General features: G+C 31.2%; 1 protein-coding gene across 1 annotated transcript; it reads left to right on the top strand.

Annotated features, from left to right (window-relative positions):
- Nucleotides 1-819: 819 nt before the first annotated feature.
- Nucleotides 820-3,887, top strand: LOC121117672 (facilitated trehalose transporter Tret1). The gene is made up of 5 exons (XM_040712130.2): nucleotides 820-2,189; nucleotides 2,247-2,561; nucleotides 2,628-3,043; nucleotides 3,104-3,450; nucleotides 3,508-3,887. Exons 1-5 carry the CDS (start codon nucleotides 1,917-1,919, stop codon nucleotides 3,786-3,788), a joined length of 1,632 nt encoding a protein of 543 aa, XP_040568064.1. The 5' UTR covers nucleotides 820-1,916; the 3' UTR covers nucleotides 3,789-3,887.
- The last annotated feature ends 489 nt before the right edge of the window (nucleotides 3,888-4,376 follow it).

The following is a 4,376-nucleotide window of genomic DNA, read 5'->3' as shown; positions in this document are numbered from 1 at the left end:
GTACAATCAGCTGTGACAAGGGAGGAGGAGGAAGGAAATAATCAAGGACGTAGGCAATAATTACTCTGATGTCGAACCTCAATTCTTCACAGAGTCCAACAAAGACTTGAAATTATAATCTGCAACAAATCCTTTAGGTCAGGGGTTTTCAAATGGTGGTACACGTACCCCTTGAGGTACTTCGAGGCACTCCAGGGGGTACTTGGCATTTTGAAAGAATATTTTACAAGTAATAGATAACTCAGAAGCGTCCGTAGGGGATTGGCTAGAGGGGATGTAGCCCCCAAATTCAGGAATTTTTACTCTTTACTAGAAAATTTAATCTTTAAAATTTAATTTTCTGTGAACAGCTACGGATTTTTACATTTTTATCCAAGAAATTTAATATTCAAAAATTCCATGGATAAAAATTTTATAATTTAAATTTTTTGGAGATAAATTTCTTTTAATTTATTTCCAAAAAACTCAATTTTTTGGAATAGAAATGATTGTTTTAAATTTTTTGAGAATAGCTATGGATTTTTGAAATTTTTTCCCAAAAAAATGAATTTTGTAGAGTAGATATGGTTGTTTTAATTTTTTTGAGAATATATATGGATTTTTGAAATTTAAAAAAATAAAAATACTTTTTGTGAATAGCAGTGGATTTTTGAATTTTTTTTTTGGAAAAAATATAATTTTTTGGATTTATTTTTGAAAACAAATTTCAAAATCAATAACTTCAGAAAAAAAAATAGCATCCTGTGGACGCCCCTGTCACTGAAGCTAAAAATGCTTTGTGCTGGTTAGGGGGTACTTGGATTAAAAAAATACTTTATTTATGGTACATCACTCAAAAAAGATTGAGAATCCCTGCTCTAGATTACCTTCCATCTTTTATGAGCCCATACGTATGATCAATCAGGTTTGGAATATAATTGAATGTAGTCGGAAAGGAATTCACTACTCAGGAACTAAATAATAATGACAACAACTAAATAAAAAGAAAATTCATATATTTTAGATTACAATTTAAAAAAAACGGACCAGCTAAAAATACATACGATTTACATCACTAGTTATAAGTGTAAGTCCTTGTTCAACTTGAAGACGAATTGAGGATCGGCATCTGAGTAATTCCTTCCTATATCATTGCTAGATACGGAGTTTTTTTTTGTTTTTTTTTTAATTCTTCATCTCATAGGCAGCTAATCGCAGCTAATTTAATGAAACGTCTACCAGCTAAGCTGCTCTCCTCCAAAGCATTCTTCAAATTGTCAGGACGACCACCTTAATTTTTTATCTTTTTAACAAACCGGTAGATAGTATTATTTTCATCTATGATAATAACTGCTGAATAGTACTGATACCACATAAATAGTCATTAGTCATTACTCATTAGTCAATAGTGATAATGAATGTAAATGGTTCTTAATATGTTTAAAAAACCTTTTAAAATGTTAAATGATTAAAAAAGCATTCAAACTCATTTCTAACAATTTCAAATATTAATACGATTACGTTTATGCATAATTTTAGGAGAATTGTTCTAATTTAAACTTAAGGCTTAGTGCATTAGCACATCAAGAAAATAATCGCATTTCACAAATAAAAGTGCACACATTAATGAAATATGATGTGTGCATATGAATATATGCACACATCATGTTTCTAGTTGACAGAAAAATTTACATGAACATAATTATGAATTTTACGGGTAAGTAAGAATATTGTAATTGTAAGTACGTACGTGGGAATGTACTTACACCAGCGCGCAGTATCTTTCTTCCGATAAATTTCACTAGAAATTGTATAGGTATTTAATTATTTTTAAGAAGCCAAGGATATATGAGTTGTAGTTAGATTTTAATAAAATACATTATAACAACGAACAATGCGTCCTTAATCCATTAGTTAATAATATAACAGTTGATAAAATGAAAAAAAGTGAATCCTACGAAGACTCTACAGTGTACACACCATCCTCAACTGATGGAGACACCATCACTTCCCAATCATCCTATAGTTTAAATACCAATAATTTCCAGCATCCTTTTTTCGTTACTCAAAATGAGGCTACAAATATAGATCTTAAAAGACTCCGATTCATCGATCCAAGTGACCTGTCCTCAACTATTGGTGGAATCAGTCAAATTAAATATAAAGGGACAAGAAATGATTTTTCATCCGGCTCAATTTTTCAAATTAAGGTTCGTTGAGTTATTGAAGCAATATAGTCAATATGTTAATATTTTGGACATTCATAGGATTTGATTTTCGCATTAACATACTTAGGTACTACATCAAGTGGTATTGCAATAGGTCTGATAACATATGAATCACAAAAAGCAGATCAATGGTCGGAAAGTCTCATCCTTCTTGGTGGACTTGTTTCTGCAATATTCCTCTCTCTACTTCTTCGACTTGGTCGAATAAGGATATCTGTTCTACCGACTATTATACTGTTTGCAGTTTCTATTTGTATTTTATTTAGTGAAACCCTCAGAGATGACAAAAGGGTTTGGAGATTTTTGGAATTCATTACTGGATTTGCGTCCGGCCTTGAGTTCGTTCTTCATCAAGTAAGAAATAATTACACAGTTTATCATATACAAATATATTGTTGTATTTTCCTCCTCCATACACAGATCGTCATTGTAGAATCTCTCAAGCCACCATGGAGAACAATTCTTGGGGTTTTAAACACAACATTCTTTTTATTAGGATTTCTTTTGGTTCAAATTTTCAAATTAATACCAGAATCACATTTTTCAATCCATATTAGATCTCAAGATATTTTGGTTGCAGTTAATATTGTACATCTTGTTATATATTTGCCTATTACAATGAGGCTCTTTCCGGAGACTCCTAGATATTTGTTTGCTGTTAGAGATAGAAAAACTAGCTGTGTGCGGTCGATACAATGGCTTCGTGGAAAGTCTGCTAGCATTGCAGAGGAGTATTCAGAAATGGCAGACGGTTTGGCATATTTATATGATGCTTTTTCCCCCACAACAATTATGACAACCAAAAACAAAACATTCATGGACTATATGACAGAAAGGTTGGATCCATTCTACAAAACAAAAATTATTTCACATTTTATGTACAAATTCAATTTCAGAGTTATCATCTTACCCTTACTATCATCAGTGACATTTCTTCTCTTAACATCACTGACTGGACTGCAACCAATAGTATACTTTTTCACACCTGACTTAGATTTTATATCAAAAAATGCATCTCCAAAAGTAACGATCCTTACAATCGCAATGCTATTATCGTCAATTGTGTCTTCACTTCTTATCAACCGAATAGGAGTCAAATCCATACTTCTAATCTCCACTTCAGGCTCTACTGCTTCACTACTATTTGCATCTAGCCTACCATATTTTTTTAATGTTCCAATCTCGAATTGGCTAGCTCAATCTACTATCCTCCTATTCATTATATCTCATTTTTTTGGCTTGGGTAATTATATATAATAAATGTTTATTAAGTAATTGTACAATGTTTTCATACTTATAGGAGCATTAAGCTGGACTCTAACTGTAGAAAGTATTCCAGTTCGAGGGTTTGAGCTGGGCATGTCTTTGAGTTCCTCATTGTGGTGGTCATTCCTTCTGGTATTTAGTATGACACGATATCAAATGGCGAGTACAGTTGGTGTAAATGGAATATTTTGGTTACATTCTGTGGTTGGAATTTTAACATACTTATTTATTTTATTTGCTATTCCAGATATTAAAAAAGAGGATTCTCTCATTAAAATTCAAAAAAGATATCTTCGATCAAATTTAAAACTATAAAACTCTTATAGAGCACGTTTAATACTCGATCCATTTGTATTTATTTAATCCTTAAACTGTAACGCTTATTTTTAAAATATAAACGATTGAACCATTTTATTTATGAAGGAAATAATTGGATATGAATTATTGGATAATACAATTCATCTTCCGTTAATACAAAAAATGTATTTATTTAAGGTTATAGTTAATCAATTTTGGGACAGAAGAGAGCTAGTATGTTATTGTATGTATGTTGAAGGAGTGAAATTTGTTTACCTTTTGAGTCAAATAAACACCATTTTTATCCATAAATTTATATTAATACAGCAAAGTTTATCTGTATGTATCTTTGAATGAAAAAAAAACACATTTTTGATCTATTAAATAACAATTAAGTCATAATAACGAAATCTCCCAGGTGTTTTGCATGTAGCATTAAGAGTGTGTATCCAAGTCCCTGTTATGTAGCCGTATAGGAACTAAAGTACTCCTAGGCTCATCAGCCATAACATCAAGTTTAATTTTTTTTCCAAAACTGTTTTATTATTATTTCATTCTTGAGGAGGAAACATCTATAGTTACGTGAGAGTGTGCTTATGAAAAACG

The sequence above is a fragment of the Lepeophtheirus salmonis genome, chromosome 5 (assembly GCF_016086655.4).
Source record: "Lepeophtheirus salmonis chromosome 5, UVic_Lsal_1.4, whole genome shotgun sequence".
Lineage (NCBI taxonomy): Eukaryota > Metazoa > Arthropoda > Copepoda > Siphonostomatoida > Caligidae > Lepeophtheirus > Lepeophtheirus salmonis.
Note: the sequence above shows the minus strand (reverse complement) of the source record. Positions and strands in the feature narration are given on the sequence as shown.